Below are 18,713 nucleotides of genomic sequence, written 5' to 3'. Positions count from 1 at the left end.
GGAGTAGGGTGCCGGCCCCAGATGCTGGAGTGGGCAGGTTCAAACCCAGCCCTGACCAAAAACTGCACAACAAACCAAAAAAAAAAAAAAAGCAGTGAGGAAAGTTTTGCAAATGGTATCATTTAGACTTTGAATAAGAAAATGTAACCTGCTTCAGAGGAGGTGAAGCTAAAAGTAATGGTGTCATCTACAAAGCTATTTCTGCAGTGTAGAAGGCATGTACTGAGGCCCTGAACTGGGATGGCATTTATAAAAATTGAGGGAACATAATGAAGAAATGTTATAAAGAATCGATCAGCTATGTCTCATTTATTAAACACCAGATCGATACAGAGAAGAAAGAATGTCTGATGTGTAAGCCTCAATGCCTGTTGAGTCATATTCTCATTGATCCACCAAAATAAGGACAAGAAACCTTGAAACAAAGTTCACTTGGGGACATACTGTGTTTGGGACCTCAATGAACATCCAAGTATAGAGACACACCAAAGATTTGAAAAGGAGTTGGAAATGGCGCTGTACATCAAGAGAGATTGTAAGGGGTGAAAATGTAGATACAACAGTCATTTGCATACAGATTGAAGACAGGAGATTAAATCATTATTGATAAGAGAAGGAGCATGAGAGGGCCAAGAGTCCTTCCAGGAGATTCCTATGCTACCTGAGTTGGAAGAAGATAAAAACACAGATAAGGAAAGAGATACAGAATAGTTCAAGAGGAGTAAGAGCCTGCTGAGTCTAAAGGCTCTGAAAAGAAGTGTTTCAAGGATGGTAAAGTTATAAGAACATAAAAAAAAGTCATATGATTTGGTGAGTCATAATACTTATTTAATAAATAAATGAAAAAAATAGAGCTGAGTGGCATATTTTGGGACAGGAGGCATAGACTTGTTTTTAGTAGGGAACTGTCATCTGCATGACTCAAGGACAACTTTGCTATACCTTGCAGACCAAGTAAACACTTGAATAAAACTTCCTGATGGACTCCAATTCAGTCTGCCTTAAGTTCATGGGAAATGGAGCAGATACAACCTATAGGGGGCAGTATAGTCCTTCAGGGTCTTTTTAGAAGAAGATTTTCTTAGTGTGAATAGTTAAAATATAAACTTATTAAACCTAACTATGTGTAGCATCACCCGATGCGCTTCCGTTAGTAACAGGAGATCTATCATTGCAAATCTCTTGTGACTTGTGTTCCTTTTCTAAAAGATAAACATTAGATTTGTTTGAATGGCTCATGTTAAATAAAACAGGTAGGTCAATTTGAATATTTTATGACATGTTATGTATTTGGTAATATTTTCACAAAGGTAGAGTGAACACATAGAGTCTAGCAAGATTTCAGTCATTTGCAATTACTTCATTAAGAGTTCTACCTGAGCAATATCTTAATGAGGAGGTAATGAGGTAAAAATGTGCCGCCAGAATAGGCCAAAGGCAGCTCAATAAAGTAATAATGAAGGAGGGGGATAAAAAGCTTCTATTTTTGCCTTGGTTTATGGTCCTTCAGAGAAGGTAGCACCTATTCCTTAAGTCTCCCTGGTTTCAAAGGAGGGAGGGGTGATCACAACAGTCCAGGGGCCAGGAGAGAATGGAGAGAAAAGTCAAGAGCACAGGAGTGAGTTTAACCAGTTGGCTGAAAGTATTTCAAACTGTATATAGAAACAACACACTGTACCCCATGAACGTATTAATGTACACAGCTATGATTTAGTTAAAAAAAGAACAAAAAATATAAAATGGGGATAAACATAGTACTTCCTACCCCTAAGGGATGTTGTAATGATTAGATTAGATCATATACATGCACACCTGTCACACAGCAAATGCTCGATAATGTGTGGCAGAATTATTTTCTGATAATGAGGAAACTAGTCAAGTTTCTTATTCAAGATTATACAACTAGCCTTGCCGAAAACTCAGGACGGCAATTTAATTGACTCACTGAAACTTTTTTCACCCATTCTCCTTTGTTCAGCTTTGCATGAAAATGAGCCAAGGATAGAGGGCATAACTCTGCCCTAAAAATAAACGTTTCCTCAGGGGAATCTTTCAGAGTTTAGAATTTTCAGCCTCATGAATCAATTGACTGCCAAATAAATCGCTAATTAAATGCATACCACTATCTTGGGAGAAAAAAAAAATCAACAAGGCTCCAGAAGCGTACACTATTATTTATTTTACCAATAAGATCAGATCTATGATTTCTAAACTCTCTCATCGTGTAGTTTTGATAAAAGTCACGTCCTAAAGAACCGTTCGAATTGGTTCTGCAGAGTCAAATAAAGTTTTCTTGTAAAAAGAAATTCATGCAAATCTAGCAATCCTAGCACATTTCATTTCCATGGTGAGCCATACACGAGGCCGTAATTCCCTGTATTTTTAGGTTTTCTACAATGCTGCAAGGGTAGAAAATTCCAGTGAGGGTATTCGTCATGTAGAAAGTACTAAATTACTTTACATACATAGCATTGACCTGGTTTTCCTGTGACTTTTTTTTTATAAGCACAAGAATTCCTATCATAATACATGTTTAAATTAGCAAAGTTAAGGAATATCATATGAAGAAGATGGCAGCTATGTTTTTTAAAAAAACAGAATACATTTATAGAATGAAATATAATAAAATCATTTACTTAGGGTATTTCCTTTCTGCATCAAATATCTACAAAAACCACAGTGTGGTTGATAATTTTCATAGATGGATCCACAGTTTTTAAAGTTACACACATAAACCTCTTAATGGGCCTCATGATTTTTTATAGCCATTAGTAGCCTTTGTGAAAACAGGACCTTATTGGGTAATTATGAAAGTAGAAAGCATGATGATGAGCGCTCTCATTCATGAAAAACCAACCTATCTTAAACCTAGAGCAGTCTCAGTAACAAAGCAGCACTGGATGAAAGAATCTAATAACACGGGGGAAAAACAAAACAGCTCTTGTTGGAGGAGGAAAAAGGCACTGACAAATCCAAAGAGGCAAAAGCAATGTTAGTTTATGTGGGAAGCAGTTCTCTGGTTTGCAGAACAGAGAGTAAATGTTGACAGACCTGTGAAGGAAATGGGCTCCGTGTAGGGTCAGAGGTGGTGACATAAGCAGCCTGTGTGTAGGCATAGCTCTTGAACCGAGGCTTAGGCGAGGAGGAAGTTCTCTCATAGCCCTGGGCTAGACTGACTGTGATCTGCAGAGAAGGGTTTGGGGAGGGAATAGACAGGAGGGAGAGACATCGTGAGTGAGCTGGAAGGATCACTTCCCAACACACTGGAAGACAGAACATTGGTAGAAATGGGGAGATAAAAAGTTGAACTCTAAATACACACAGTGATTTGAGAAACTGTACCCTCCAAGAACTGTGATGCTTAATGCCATGCTGGAGAGCAAATGATTTTGGAAAATAGCAAGGTGGGATGTAACCACGAGGATTCCAGACTGACAACTCCAGCACTTAGAGGGAACGGTGTTCTTCAATCTAGTAGAGGAAAAAAAAAAAACCTAAAACAAACAAAACAAAACAAAAATCCAGGCATCCAAAAGCAATTTTCTCTAAACCCAAAGTAAACAAAGCCAGAATTCATCAGGTCAATACCCTGGAAAGGACTAAAGCTTTCATGAGCTAAATATAGAACTAGCTCAGTAGAGTGAGAAAATGAGGCTTGAGAGCTTTCCACACCTTCAGCAGAAATTTTGCTAAAGCTTTTTCCCCGTTGTTTGTGCCTAGGAAAGTAGAAGAAAACATCCAAACTGCCCACTGTGGAGAGCAAGAACTAGCCAATGTCATGGAAGAATCCCCCTGGATTCCGCGCAGGGATCTAAGGAAAGATTTAATTATGTGTAGTCTCCAATATTTTAACCACTTGTTTCTTTTCAAAATTGTTACTCTGAATAATCAAAATTTGCTAATGCCAATTGCTACCAATTTTTTAAAAAAATTATTTAAAATAGTAGTTGACTTCATTCTTGCTCTAGCTGTTCTTTGTTATAGTCAATGGAGGATTTAAAACTTAATATGTATAGAAGTTTTCCATTCATTTCATTTTGTGTCACACAACGAAAAGGCAACATATTCTGTGCTAGATATTCCTATGGTAGGTACATATCAATAGTATTTTAACCATGTGCTTTGAAATAAATATTGTAGTCCATATTGGATAAAATTTAAAAAGTTTATATAGTCTGTCTACACACACACACATTATGCTTTATGTATGTGTAGTTATATATAATCCATTATAGATATGTGTATATATGTGATATTTAAAAACACATACAAAGTGGCAAACATCTGTGATATTAGCTGCACTTCAGACACTTTACCTGTTGAGAATAGTGCATTTGATGATGTAATTGAAAATGTTCTTCTTTAGTCACTTTCGATGGCCTTGGCAACATTTCCACTTCCTGGATGGCTTCAATGCTCACTTGTTGAGGCAAAACTTGGAAGAGTGACGTGATGTACATTAAGATGGACTTCTTATCTGGATAAGTGGTGGCAACATCTGTAAGCACATTAACACTATACATCAATTTGGGGTTTCTATATTTGAGACTCGGAAAGGGTAATGAACAAATCAATGCTACAGGAAGAAGACAGATTAATGAACACTCGATTGTCCATGAATGTCCTCCAGAGACTAATTAGAACATGATAATCAGGCCTACAATGTCCTTTCAATTTGGCAGACCAATGAGATGAGCACTAAAGTTAATTTCTTTTCCGTGCGCACATAAAAACTTCATTCAATAATACTGTTTCTTAAGTCAAATTGGCAGACTAGCCCATCTAAGAGGGTAGCTTTCATTAGATAAGAAACAAAAATAAAAGATTACATTTTCCTTTTCTTGGAAAGTTATTCTAACATGTCAATTAAAATGCTGCATTGGTAATTAAACAATTATGCAAAAATGTTTAATGTCTTGGCTCCTATGAAAGAAACCCTTACACCTCCTAATTGAATTTTTGCTGGTGTTAAAGCATGCAAAAAGCTAAATATGTCTGTTGAAATGAGCTATATATTTTTACCAAAATTAAACAAATATACCATGTGAATAACGAGTTGTAATATTTCTTTAGTATATTAAAATATTTTTACATTATGATGCATGTGTTAAAGTAGGATGTAACTTTCCTTTTCAGATTTTAAAGACAAATTTGAAGGTCCTACACTTAAAGGTGATCTGACATTATGGTCTTTGTCACACCCAGGGAGTGAATGAAGCCCAGCATTTAAAGTTAATAAAAATTTATAGTAACACATAAAGTAGCAGCTCCTTCAAAATGTTCTTTACATTACAATTTACATACTGCACTTATTCCAGGGAATCAAGATGTAACATGATATTTTTCATGCGAATTGTATCATTAATCCCGAAAGTGTTGAAACATATGTCATGGAAATTAAATACTATTCAGCTTTAGAAAGGAAATACCAGGAGGATGTTAAGTGAATTAAGTCAGAAAGACAAAAACTCACTTCTATGGGGAATCTAAAAAGCTGAATTCATAAAAGTAGAAAGTAGAATGGTGGTTACCAGGGTCTGGGGAAGAAAGGAGTCTGGATGGTGGTGGTCAAAGGATGAGAAAGTTCATTAAGATAGGAGGAATGAGTTCACAAAGTGAGATCTAGTACATAACCTGGTTAATAACAACGCACTGTATTCTTAGAAATTGCTGAGAGTAGGTAGTACATGTTCTTGCCACAAAAAGTAATGAGTTAATGTAACATGTCAATTAGCACTATCTAGCCATTGCATACTGTGTGCATATTTTAAAACACTGATTTACACAATATACTTTTTTCAATAAAAACAATTTTTAAGCAAACAAAACCCAGAAAAGTCAGTCCTGGCTGGAAGTCCAAACATTGAAGCAATGTGGCAATGTATTTTTCTTGCTATCAATTTATTTTAACTAGTATTAAAATACCTACTTAAAATGTATATTCAGATCAGGCAGTCCCATCACGATTGAAAAAGCCAAGAGTAAAGATTCAAGTTCACTAGCCCAAAAAGAGGTTGAAAAGGTGACTTAATTCTTTCCTAAGTACCAGGACCATGATTAATCAGGACAACTATTTTTAAAGTATTTTTAAAAAGATTTAAGAGAAGGGGAAAATTAACTAATGTTCCTGGGTCTGCTTCTATCCAAAGTATAATACAGTGCTTCTCAAATTTTAATGTGCATATGAATCACCTGGGGACCTTTTTAGACTATAGACTCTGTTTCAGTAGATCGGGAATAAAGCCTGGAGCCTGCATTTCCAATAGGTGCTCAAGTGATGCTGAACTCGCTGGCCTGCCAGAGTTTGAATACAATGGGTCAAAAATATCACCTGCAGAGTCTTACATCATCTTCCATTCCATTAATTTATTCATTTTCAAATGATATTTACTGGACACTTAAATGCACAAGACCGAGAGGTACAAAGTTATACAATACACACATGCTCCATCCCTTATTGAAATTAACCAACAAATAGTAAAACTAATTTTTGTGAGTACTGTTTTTAAAAAAATAAAGATATTTTGTGCATGTGTACATCTACTAACTAAGCTTCGGCATTTTGAAGCTTAAACAAATCCCATTCATCTGATAACTATTCTTTAAGGATTTTTTATATGGTGTATACTTGGCCATACCTTGAAATTCTATGATATATACTTCACCATATTGTAAAACACGTTTTTCCTTCTCGTGGGTAATTTGTCACTTATACCTTTGATGAGGATAACAGAACTCTTTCATTTGTGAGTGTGTTAAATAAAACCGCACGGTTAAGAAAGGCATTGAATTAAAAAGTGTTGATCTTGGGCTATTCACTGCTATGTTACACATAGATGTGTGTATCTAAAAGTTCTCTTCAAATATAGGACACGATAAAAGTTTAAAAAGTCAAAAATCGGTCAGACGTTATTACTATTTCCTCAACCAAATGTCAAACATTGTAATTAATTTTACCTAAATAAAACATTATATGCCAGGTGCAGTGGCTAACGCCTATAATCCCAGCACTTTGGGAGGCCAAGGTAGGCAGATAGCCTGAACTCAAGAGTTCGAGGCCAGCCTGAAGTAGACCCAGACTCTATCTCTAAAAATAGCCAGGCACTGTGGCAGGGTCCTTCAGTCCCAGCCACCCTAGAAGCTGAGGCAAGAGAATCACTTAAGCCCAAGAGTTTGAGCTTACTGTGAGCTATGATGCCAGGATCCTCTACTGGGGGCGACAAAGTGAGATTCTGTCTCAAAAAATAAAAAAAAAAATCATGCAAATTTAAAGCAAGTGAAAATATCAATGTTAGTACTTACAATAAATAGGCACTCACCCACCCTGTTGACATTTTTGCCCCAAACTATTACTCCGCCACCTCTGAGATCATGTGGGACTTAAAAGAGCCAGTAGATAGAAATCAATATTTTTTTTAAACAAGGGAATATAGGCCTTCTAAAATATTTTGAATTCCTCTGACATAAATCAAAGGAATGTCACTATATTTATTAAAGATCCATTATATTCGAAATATTTTAATCCATTGTCCAAGAGATTTAGAAGATAAATCATGAATTCTACTTAAAATTAGAAGAAAATAAGTACGAAATAATTGCATTACTGAACAGTTTAAAATGTGTTTCTCTTAATGTCTCAAGTGCCTTAACATGTACAGATTAAGAAATTATATATAACTGGAGATAAGACAATTCTTTATGAACAAGAAACGAAATGGGTATGTATAGGATTTTGTTAGCTGGAAATGAGGAATGACAAAGAGCATCCTAGGTGGTTGACCAGCATGAGCAAATGTGAAGAGATAGGGACATATTAAGGAATAGAGCTTCTGTGTCTTAGAGACAGGGCAGAAGTCAAAAATAAAACTTATAGACTGTATGTGGAATACTGAGGGATCATCAATAGAAAACTAGAAAATTTGGCTTTAGTTCAATAGGTTGGAGAGTAGCTACTCTTGAGCAAGGGTGGGACACCATCAAAATTTTATTAAAGTGAAACCTTTAAATGTGGAATAGATTGATGGAGAATAAAACTGGAAGGAAGTAGAAGGCTAGGAACATAATCCAGGTAGGAGGTGTGAGACAACTAAAATAGAAGTGTGTAAGGAGATGTATGACAAAAATTCTAAGATAGGTGAAAAATGACTTCACTCAATTTTTTTTATTAAATCATAGCTGTGTACATTAATACAATCATGGGGTACAGTGTGGTGTTTTCATATACAATTTGAAATATTTTCATCAAACTGGTTAACATAGCCTTTTTAATTCATAGTCTTTGGAAATGCCTACATGCAAAATTCTGTGCTAAGCCCTGAAGTTATAAAGAGGAAAAAACTGAAAATAAAATAAAATAAAGAGGAGGATGGAGGACACAGATTGGTCTGTAGCCATGGTAACAAGTAGCCATCCACACAAGTTTCAGCCCTATTTAATCAATTAACAATTAGCTGATTCTGTGATCATTACCATCCTACCAAGACAAGCAGTGGCAAATCCTCTCTTCTGAAATTCAACTAATCAGAAGTGGATTCACTCCAATAAACATGATTCTAAATGCAAATGAATTAACAATAGTCTCACCTGAGTTACCACGTTTCTAAAGCTGACTTCAACCCATCCCAACTTGGAATGTTCTCAGATTACTTGACCTCTAGGTTTCTCCTGAATCTAAGAACATTCTCTCTTCAGAGACTGTACCTGACCAACATAGTTCCTTCTTCTTTAAGCAAAAGTTCAGCTGCATGTTTTTATTTCAATTGTTGGTTAATGGTTTCATCATTTAATAATATTACAATGGTGAAATACACATTTAAATACACATTTAAATTTATTAGGCAAGAGTCTGGTGCAGCAAAATAATAAGTAATATTGAATCTGAAGACCTATATTTTTTAGGTATTCAGCAGATGAGCCATCCCACAAGTAATTACACACCATGTTTTTGGTATTATAAATCAAAATAAATTTCACGACTTGGGGAGAATTCTCAGTTATGATGACTGCACCAAAGCTAATTCCTGACACTTTGTGAGCACCTAAATACTTGCTAAGACACTGAATAAAGAGAACAAGTGAAGCCATAGAAATTGATGAGAATTGTGTGAAACAGACCGACTAAAAAGCCATGGTGCACATAAAGACTACTATAGAATTTGAAGAGTGTAAAATGATGGAATATCTTGTATACTTCTTTATTCCAAGAAATTAACATTGTATGAAATGAGAGAGGTGGCTGAACCCCCAGATTAAGAACTATTACATGCAATTAATTTTTGTGCTAAACCCTAATATATAAAGTATCCATTGTCACAAAAGTTTAATAATTGCTAACCCACTCTTTGAAGCCACCTCAGCATGAAAATATTGAGAAGTTATAATACTGCTAGAATATTTTATTTCATGAACAATAACATTGATTCCGATGAGTATGATATTGGAGGCTATAATAGAACAAATAATTAGCGAATTTCCATCATTTCTGAAATGAACTGAAGCTCACAGTGGTTTGATGGTAAATTCAAAAGCTACTCAAAATCAGATTAGAACCTAGCCCCTACATTATACTACCTCAGTACCTTACCTTCATTCTCTCAGTTAAGGCTATCTTAGAGTATTTGAAGTCCAAGTATCTGAAAGTCATTATCCAAATAGTTACCCCATGATCAATGTGGTTAAATAATCAAACATTATCTCCACTTGCTATATTAGCACTTCTAATAAGTGAGATATAATAAAACGGTATATACATAAAAACAAAGCTTCATTAGTAATCAAAGAAATGCAAATTAAATAAAGATGTGGGTTTTTAATAATATTAATTTGCCTATCTAATTTGCAAAGAATTACAAAAGAACAACCTATGTTGCAAAGGCTTCAATTATTTGGCCAAACTTAACTGGAAGAGTAGCAATTATTTCCACCTTTATAAGAAATATATTGGCAATGTCTATCAAAACTTTGAAAGCAGTCATATTCAATGACCTAGTAATTTTCCTTCACTTTTCCACCCCAAGGAAATGATGAGAAATTGAAATATTCATTCAAATTTAAATAGTATTTGCTGTACAAAAAGAGACATTTATTTGCCGTACCAAAAAAAAAAATCAGACCAATCCAATGACTTATATTAAGAGAATTAGAGAATGATTGCCTATGTAACTGCATAGTAATATTTAAAAAACAGTCAAGATGTTTCTTTTGAAGAATATTAGGTGGCATATTAAATCAATACCTCATAACATGAGAAAATACAGGATTTATAATTTATGTAAACTATCATAACAATTTTATGGGGAAAAAACAAGGCAATCCAAATGAGATTGTGATGAAATTGGTGTTTTCAACAAAACTATTCTTATCTTGGGCAGTCAACCTCAGGAAAGTCTGATTAGCCAAGCTGTAAGGGATAACCTTGAAACACCTCTGGGAAATTGAAACAAGAGGCTCCACTATCTAGATCTCAGGCCAGCTTTCCACCAAGAGAAAGAAAGGAATTGAAATACTGGATTATAATGCACATCTTGTGTAATTGGAAAGCAGATTGCCAAGAGAATAGACGTGTAAAGGTATACTCACAATGCTTTGGCATTGCACTAAAAAAAGCAGTCAGGTGTCATTTACAAACATGATGTGAATAAACATTAATTATTTTTCTACAAAGTTTGTGCTAGAAACAAAGCAATTAAAAAATAGATTCAATGTTTGAAAGAGAAGGGGGTGGATAAACTAGGAAGAAGAAATGTGTTGTCACAAACAACATAGAAAACTCTGAATATGAAAATATAAAGGCATGCATGTTGACACAATCAAAACCTGTGACTGCAAAAGTAAGCAAACGCATAGGTGTGAAACTCTAAAGAAGTTACTGCTGGGAGTCAAGTTATCAGGGTAGCAGTCTGCTCTTGGTTCTTGGTGTGCTCTTGGCCAAAGAATGAACAGACACACCAAAGTGTCATGTCCAGTCTCCTGGTTCTATTATCCTGGTTCTATGGCTCCTTGGGAGGGAAAAATCACCGACAGGGCTAAGACGACAGAGTGACCACAGGAACAGCAGCTCTATTATTACAAAATGAAATGAGTCTGTCTCTGTAAGCAGGAGAGACTGACTCACAGGCTGTTTTCTGTTATTGGCCCAATCCGGGGGTGGTCTCTCAGGGGTAGGACGGCCATAAATGATCAACAGGTGTCCTTAATTCCATCTGCCTAAGGAGCTGCTTCAAAAGCACACCCTGAGGGGGAAGGGATTGTTCCCAGATAGAAGAGTATGTCCTTCTTCCCCAGGTGTAGCAGTTGCTCTGGGTACTGTCAAGGACAGGGCAATGCCAAAATGGAATGCCCACCCTCATCCTTCTTCCCAGGTGGAGCAATTGCTCGAGACTGCACCAAATCCCGGCATCCTGTCCCTATAGAGCTGGAGACCCTACCTATCTAACAAAGTGAGTTATCTTTTGAAGTTGGCAAATGAAGACAGTTGTGTTTTAATGTTATCTGTGCTCTTAATGCTGGAGTTTCTAAGTTGTAAACAATATTCAGTGGACTAATTCATTAAAGCGTTAGATTATTATTTTCAGTTTTTTCCGTTTCACTTTCAGTGCTGCATTATGCATACATGAATTTTATCCTTGCAAGTCACTATGTACACTGGGTATAAAACATTTTAATAAGAAACTCATTTTCACAGTACTCCCATGTTAAATTTTTTATACCAACATTCTGTGAGATGTGTTCCGCCTTCACTAAATTAAGTAATCCTTAATTAATCAGTTTTTAGCATTTCATTCACTGATCCAAGTAGTTGCTTTTATCATTTAATAACAATGCTTCTCATTAAAGGGCTATAAAATATCATAATGAATATAATTTGCATTGATGAAGATGATTGAGTTTCATAATAAAATTAATAACGATAAAGGCAATGACTTTTATTTATCCGTGAGAAACACTAAACAACTTTAACTTTTGAACATCCTATTACTCGTTTCAGTATGCTTGTGGTGTAGGTAGCAGAGAACTATCACCATCATTTCGTTACAAGTATAAGACAGTGACTCAAAATACATAATGCCTACCTAGAGTGTAACAGGGGAAAACAAAAATAAAAATCAGATACTTAAAGAACTCTCTAACACAGTGAAAACTCTTTGAGCTACTAACAAAGAAATCCTAAATATACCTACGCAAATAGAAATTAACCATCATAGATTCAATCCAATAATCAGTGGTACCTGGAAGTTAGGTTATCAATTATATAAGACACTGTATAGAAAATATAAGACACTAAAAATATATATTTAACAAACATTTATTGAGTTACTACTTTGTCCCAGGCTATATTCTAGACTTCCAGGATACAGAGGGGAAAGAAAGGAGCTCAGACATCTCTTCTTGTGGAAAATTGATTTAATGGGAAGGAAAGTTACAAATAAAGAATTTCAAAATTGTCAATTTACCAGTTACCGATATATCCCTATTACCTAGTTATTTTTGCTTCATTGTATTAAAAAAAAATGCCTTACACAAAAGCTTGCTCTTTTCTGTGCTCTTTTCTGGGAATGAAATAGGAATGGCAATTCTGTAGTGTTAATATCGAACATATGGAGCGTGGCAGAGAAGAAATGCATGTAAAGTTGGTGGGGAAAAGTCAACTAAGCAGAAGTTCTCAACCGATACAAACTTTACAAGTTTCAAATAAACCACCTTTAAGTTGAACACTTTTTCAAACAAAGATCAAATGTCTGCCCTGTGCATCTAATCTACACGAAAGTTCTCTTTAAATTTTCAATTCCAAACTGAAACAATTCTTTTAAAATTGTCTCTTTGCCAGCTGCTCTTAAGTTTGGGCCTGATGAGATATATTTCATATCTAAAAACTACTCTCAGCCACTTAAATTCTTAGCACAGCTTTTTGGTACATAGCTTCTAAAACCAGAAGAATAGAATGGAACGGGAACTCATCAGTCAAGGGGGGAGACCACTGACCGGAATGCAATAGAACCTGCACAGAACCAGAATTATAGAACCAAGAGGCTGGACAGGACATTTTGGTGTGTCTGTTCATTCCTTGGCCAAGAGCACACCAATACTTTGTACTTTCTTACAATTCTCCGTACACACCTACTATAGGAAGAACTATTGGTTTCCTTTTTTTTGCAGTTTTTGGCCGGGGCTGGGTTTGAACCCACCACCTCCAGCGTATGGGGCTGGCACCCTACTCCTCTGAGCCATAGACACTGCCCCTATTAGTTTCTTTTTGACTCAGTGACATTTAGCTCTGCTTTCTTAATTGTCACCTACTGTTTTTGTGCTTTGCTTTTGACCTTACCAAACTGACTTTTTCCTACTGCTAAAAAGGTGCAGTAAGTTTCAGAAGTAATTCCACCCCCATCTTCTTTACTAACACAAAATATTCTATTTCTATACTCTCACTGTTTACAGTGTGTGAGAAATGAGAGTTGATAAACAAGGGAGCCAGACAGGGGTGCTCATTTCATGCGGAACAAATCTAATTGGTTATTATGACATGTTTTGGGACTTGGAAATATGCCTGATGTATTAACAACAGTTTTGAGGCAAATCCTTCAGTGTTAACTAGTTTAAAGCAGAAACTATATATAAAGATTAGCATTTTTTTTCTTTTGAGACAGAGTCTCACTTTGTCACCCTTGGTAAAGTACCAAGGTGTCACAGCGCACAGCAATCTCAAACTCTTGGGCTCAAGCGATTCTCTTGCTTCAGCCTCCCAGTAGCCAGGACTGCAGGTGCCCACCACAACTCCTGGCTATTTTTAGAGATGGGGGTCTTGCTCTGGCTCAGGCTGGCTCTGAACTCGTGAGCTCAGGCAAACCACTCATCTTGGTGTCCCAGAGTGTTAGAATTATAGGCGTGAGCCACCACAACTGGCAGATCAGCCTTTTTTTGAAACAAATGTTACAAAAATATACCCACTACATATCAAAGACCTTAGCCTGCTAAGGCAAACCTACCTGAGCAAAGCATGACCCTACCTCTCACAGGTAAAAGACTGTGGTGAAATTCACTAATTTCCCTTTATCCTTGTCTTTATCAGTGAAAGTAGTCATACTAGTATCTTAAAAATAGCTAAGGATGATGCTAACACAAAGAATGAATGGACCAAGTAGATAACATGTATGACCTATTATTTGTCACTGATTTGTTCCCAATTGGCATATTATTTAATTTCTGAGTTTACTTGCATTTATACTTTCTCCAAATGTTTGTGAGGCACCTACATGTGTGAAACTTGACACCAATTCAAGAGGAAATGAATCACTGTTTATAATTAGAAAGATTCCATCTCTGAAGTCCTAGAAAATAAATCAGCGGACAACTGGACCAGCCCAATGGTGTATGACCCGGATGTGACTGAAACACAGAAATTTTATGCTGAAAGGGATCATAATAGTACCATTCACAACATCAGAAGGGGTTCAGTGCTAAGCAAAACACCATCACACACAAACTTCACCAAAAAAAAAAAATTGTTGGCAAAATAGGTTTTTACAACTAATCCCAAATTTTATAGTATTCTAACTGAAAACTAAAACCAGTCACCAAAAAGCACACATCTGTGTAGTGAGGAAGCACTACAGAGGCATGCTGATGAAACACAATAAACAAGTAGAAACTTTAATACATTTTCAAATTACAAAGATACATCTGCTTTCGATAGTACTAATAAAATTTCATTTGAATGTGAGTTTGGAGTTCCTGGCACCCACCAATCTAATAAAGACTTCCCAGTTACAAGTACAAATAATATGCGGGGATGACAAATAACTTTCAATGTGGTAAAAATGCAATTTAGATCTTTGCAAAAGGGAAGATAATCAAATATGAAGCAATTACAGAGAAAGGTACAAGTGAAAAAGAGAAAGAGCATCAAAAAACTTACAATGCTCAAACGTGAAGACCCTGATAAGTGATAATTGCCAGGGCTGTCCAGAAGGTATCCAGCCGTGTAGTTCTCTATTTTTCATATTACATGGCTGAACCCTTCTGGGCAATGCAATCAATAATGTTAAAAAGGCATGAAATATAACTTAAATGATTCATTTTCACAACAATTGGATATCCTAATTTGGGGGATACTGAAATCTACTTGATGCAAGGCCCTGTGCTGGATTTGGTAGGGGGTCAGACGTGAATGGCTGTTCCTGGGTTCTAAGAGCTCACAATCTAATGTGTGGGGGAGGCTGAAGGAGGCCAGGGGAGAAGTGAATATTGAGTAGAATTTGATGTGTGTGTACTGATAAATACTACATGAATGGAGGTATAAGGGGAACAAAAGAACATCATAAGGACTGAGAGAGCCCTAGGTTATTTTTCCATGCTCCTGTGCAGGATGTCTGGATTTTATTTATTGGAAAACAACCTCCCTCATCTTTCTACTACAAGTCACAGATATCGACAGTTATGTTCTTTCCTCCTGTTACAATTAAAGTGTTTTCATTCCAATTAAGGCAAATCTTGCCATTTGTACTTTTCACATGTTTCCTATTGAATCATCAATCTTTCCTCACCCTACAAACATGCTTTCCTAGCTCTCAATTTAAAGATAAAGAAAAAATTTTAAAAACAACCGGTGTCGTGCTGATAAACCGGGTATCCAAAAGAAAAAGAAAGGAAATAAGCAAGCAACAACCGCCACAACAAAATCCCTGATTTGTAGTGTTTGCCGATATCTATGCCACAAATATGGAGTGTCCCAAAGATCACCAAAAGGTCATCAAAAATAGAGAAAATGGAAAATTTACCTTTACTTACAAAATATTTACAAAGCGGTCACTACATGCTGTGTACCTCTTTGTGTAAAATTTTGTAATGAATATTTTGTAAATGTACATTTAGCTACAACTTCCCATTTTCCCTATGTATGATGACTTTATGAGTGACCTTTGGGATACCCCATACTGCCACTATGGGTGATTTTGTGTTACTAGTGGTTTAACAATGTGCTGGCACAATCCCTGAATATTCCATTGTAACTGTGAGTAGGGTTATTGGCTCCTTATTCTTCCGCCCATTTTATCTGCTCCCCTGAACAATAAAATTCTTCAAATGTTTCAGCTGCGTTCTATGACCCTACTTTCCTACACTTCTTTACAGGCAACTCATATTTACTCAGCACCTAATGTGTGCCGGGCACCAGTCTAGATGCTGGGAATACAGCAGTGAACAGAACAAAATCCCTGCCCTCATGGTGGCTATATTCTAGTTGAGATAAAGTTGATAAATAAAAACAAATCTCTAGCCTCTCTTATTTTAAGTACCATAGAGGACAATAAAATGGGTAAAGAGTACATGGGGTCAATGTTTTCAAGACAGTAAGTGCAGGCAGAATGGGGACCTAAGACCCTATTCTTGGTAAGGGAAAACACCCTCAGAAAAAGAGGAAAATAAAAAAGTAAGCTAAGGGAGGCAGAACAAAGAAAAGTCAGCTTCTTTACTTTTAAACCAGCCACTGCTAAATTTCACATCTGAGCAAGTTTCCTGCTTTTCCTGGAAGCCTGGCTGGTAGGGGATACAGCTTCCTAACAGCCCTGCTGGGTCTGTGAGCACTCTGAAGGAATAACGGCCACAGAGGAAACTGTGTGTAAGGCATAGCAAGAAACATTAACTAGGCTGCCACCTGCCCAGTTAACAGTCAAAACAAATACCCATTGTGGAGATTTGTATTTGGCCGGGGCAGAGATCAAGGGAACAGCTCAAGCCCTGAAATATGGGTAGAAGCCTTTCTACCCTTACTGCAGAGGAAGACCCTCTGTGGTGACAATGAGAGGAAAATTCCTCCTTTCCACTGATTCTTCAGGGGAGATTGATGTCAGTGGCATTTTACTCCACAGTAAACTGGCAAGGAAGTGGAAGGGGATGGAAGAATAAGGAGTCAATAACCCTACTCACAGTTACAGTGGGATATTCAGGGATTGTGCCAGCATGTTGTTAAACCACTAGTAACATGAAATCACCCATAGTGGCAGTATGGGGTATCCCAAAGGTCACTCATAAAGTCATCATACATAGGGAAAATGGGAAGTTGTAGCTAAATGTACATTTACAAAATATTACAAAATTTTACACAGAGGTGCACAGCATGTATTAACACGCCACTAGGAATCTGCGTGTGTGACCACAGAGAGAAGGCTGCCACCACACAAGGCTCAGGTTCTGGATTTCTCAGGACTGCTCAGACCCTTAAAGTTAATGAGTATAGAAACAATAGAAGCTGATAGGCTCACTCAGAGAAACTGCTGGTGTCTTTGTTCCCTTCCTCAGCTTACCCTCTGGACTAATGAGCAAATAGCCTTTAATAAAAGCTGAGTGGAACAAACATTCAGGGCCATCATCAGAACCCAGGAAATGGGCAGTGGTCCCCCGAGTTCCCACCTTTGAAAATTCTATTCTGTGTGTGTTGTCTTTCTCTCTCGTTGTTTCTAACCTTAAATATCTTCAGTCAACCACAGCCAGATCCACAGGTCTTAATGGACCCTTCCCCTGGAGCCAGGACCCCAGCAATAAGTATGTCAGGCTACCCTAGGTAACACTAGATAGGAGAAATGACTTTTCTCTGTCTGCTCCACTAATGGTTAGTGTTGCTAACCCTACTGGATTTTTTTTTTTCTATTTTCATCTTACTCTTGTAGCTCCCAATAGCATGTTTTTCATTCTTTAACTGCTCCCCCCCCCCCAGATTCTTTGACACTTCATTTTTCAGGTTTTATACCTATCTAGCCAAACTTTCCCAGGTTTTCTTTCTGGCTCTATGTAAATGATAGGAAATGTTGGAAAGCCTTAGATGTTGGATCTGGATCTTCTTAAGCTGCACGCACCCTTTCCCTATGTGATGTTATTTCACTGAGTTTTTCTCTTTCCTTTTTCCTTTTTTCCTCTCTCTCTCTCTCTCATCTAAATATGAATGATTTCCAAATACCTACAGCTGAGATTGCTCGCCACAGATCCGAACAGCTGATTAGATTTCTCCATTTAGAGATCTCTCAAATTTGTTACACCCAAAATAGAGTTCTCAATTCCCTTCAGAATCAGTGTCCCACTTATCTCCATTACAGAAGATGGTAACAACAATCATGCATTGTGTCAGGCTGTAAACACGAGGGTCATTCTTGTTTTTTTTAATACTTAATTTTTATTAAATCGTAACTGTATACATTTATGGGGTCCAATATGATAATTTGATATACAATGTGGAATGCTTAAATCAAACTAATTAACATAACTATCACCTCACTTATTGTTGTGATAAGACATTTATATTATACTTTTAGTTGTTTTGAAATGTCCCCTTGCACTGTGTATAATAGCCATTCTTGCTTTTTCTTTATTCTACATTCTTTCAGTTCATTCACTGCTCTTATCTTCTATTTTTTATTTTTTATTTTTAGTTCTGCTTCTAAAAGCATTGCATGTGCCTACCTGTCTTTATGTCCATTATTACTACCTCACTCAGGCCATGATCCTCACTTCCTGGGACCAAAACATTCACGTCCTAACTGTTCTCATGCCTTTCAGTCCATTTTGCATATAATAGCCGGACTTCCCTTTTGAGAAACACAAACTCACCTGGAACATCTTACTCCTTACAATCCTTCCAAGTCTCCTCATGTTGTTTAGAATCCATGTGAAGTCCTGCATGCTCTATAAAGTACTATGTACCTCACTCTTCCGCTCTTAGCTAA

General features: G+C 36.7%; 1 protein-coding gene across 1 annotated transcript in view; it reads right to left on the bottom strand.

Moving 5' to 3' along the window:
- DMD (dystrophin) overlaps window positions 1–18,713 on the bottom strand; it is a 2,307,273-nt gene that overhangs the window by 1,667,000 nt on the left and 621,560 nt on the right. The window contains exons 8-9 of the mRNA XM_023515448.1: window positions 4,317–4,498; window positions 3,052–3,183 (exon numbers count right to left, since the gene is read on the bottom strand). Of these exons, the coding sequence (XP_023371216.1) occupies window positions 3,052–3,183; window positions 4,317–4,498 (314 nt within the window). The remainder of the gene's footprint in view (window positions 1–3,051; window positions 3,184–4,316; window positions 4,499–18,713) is intronic.

This window comes from Otolemur garnettii, unplaced genomic scaffold (genome assembly GCF_000181295.1).
Source record: "Otolemur garnettii isolate 467f Iridium unplaced genomic scaffold, OtoGar3 scaffold00072, whole genome shotgun sequence".
NCBI classification, from domain to species: Eukaryota; Metazoa; Chordata; class Mammalia; order Primates; family Galagidae; genus Otolemur; species Otolemur garnettii.
The sequence above is the reverse complement of the archived record's forward strand: the minus strand, read 5'-3'. Positions and strand labels throughout refer to the sequence as shown.